The sequence below is a fragment of the Myotis davidii genome, unplaced genomic scaffold, assembly GCF_000327345.1.
Source record: "Myotis davidii unplaced genomic scaffold, ASM32734v1 scaffold112, whole genome shotgun sequence".
Taxonomy (NCBI): Eukaryota; Metazoa; Chordata; class Mammalia; order Chiroptera; family Vespertilionidae; genus Myotis; species Myotis davidii.
The window spans coordinates 2399049-2399775 of record NW_006284838.1 but is presented as its reverse complement, the minus strand read 5'-3'; the positions used below and the strand labels follow the sequence as shown (position 1 = coordinate 2399775).

General features: G+C 44.8%; 1 protein-coding gene across 1 annotated transcript in view; it reads right to left on the bottom strand.

Annotated features, from left to right (window-relative positions):
* LOC102753180 (mannose-binding protein A) overlaps nt 1-727 on the bottom strand; it is a 7522-nt gene that overhangs the window by 2575 nt on the left and 4220 nt on the right. Inside the window, 1 exon segment of the mRNA XM_015557777.1 lies at nt 377-451. Within this exon segment, the coding sequence (XP_015413263.1) occupies nt 377-451 (75 nt within the window).

Sequence of the window (727 nt, the reverse complement as noted above, 5' to 3'; positions counted from 1 at the left end):
GCTGGGATGCCAGGAGAGAAAGGGGCAGGGATAGCCATTTGAGAACAGTGGGTGCTGAGGAAGAAGAAAGGATTTGGAGGCAGCAGACCTCCATGCAAGCTTTTCTTTGCTGCTTCCCACCTGGGTGATGCTGAATGAATTATCTGTAAATCCTGGACCTATTTTCTCTCACCAATAAATTAAATAAGCATAATGCTCACAAACAGCAGTGATGAGAGGACAGAATGAAACCATATTATGAGAAAATGCCAACCTAGCACAGGCCCTGGTATATAATCAGTGTTCACAATTGTTAGTTCTATTCCACCTCCTGAAAACCCAGAGCGCTCAAGGACAAGGGGAGAGCAGGAAGCTAGTGGGGCAGGAAGAGGCTTACATTTTTTGATGCGGTCCAGTTCTGCCTCCATGCTCCTCAGCTTTCTCTCTAAGTTAGCCAGCTTAGTTTCCGTAACTGCAAAGCAATGGGAGAAGGGCATATATTGAGAAAAAGACCATAAATTCAAGAACAGACGAATAGAGAACCAAGATGGTGGCATAGGTTAACCCTGGAGATTGCTGCCTTGAACAACCAAATCAAAATACACCTAAAAGATGGAAGGAACATCATCCAGAACCACAGGAAGGCTGGCTGAGAGGAAATTCTACAACTAGGAGGAAAGAGAATATCATGCCCAGACTCAGAGGAGGCGCAGTGCTGAAGTGAAATATTCAGTACATTTCTCTCTGT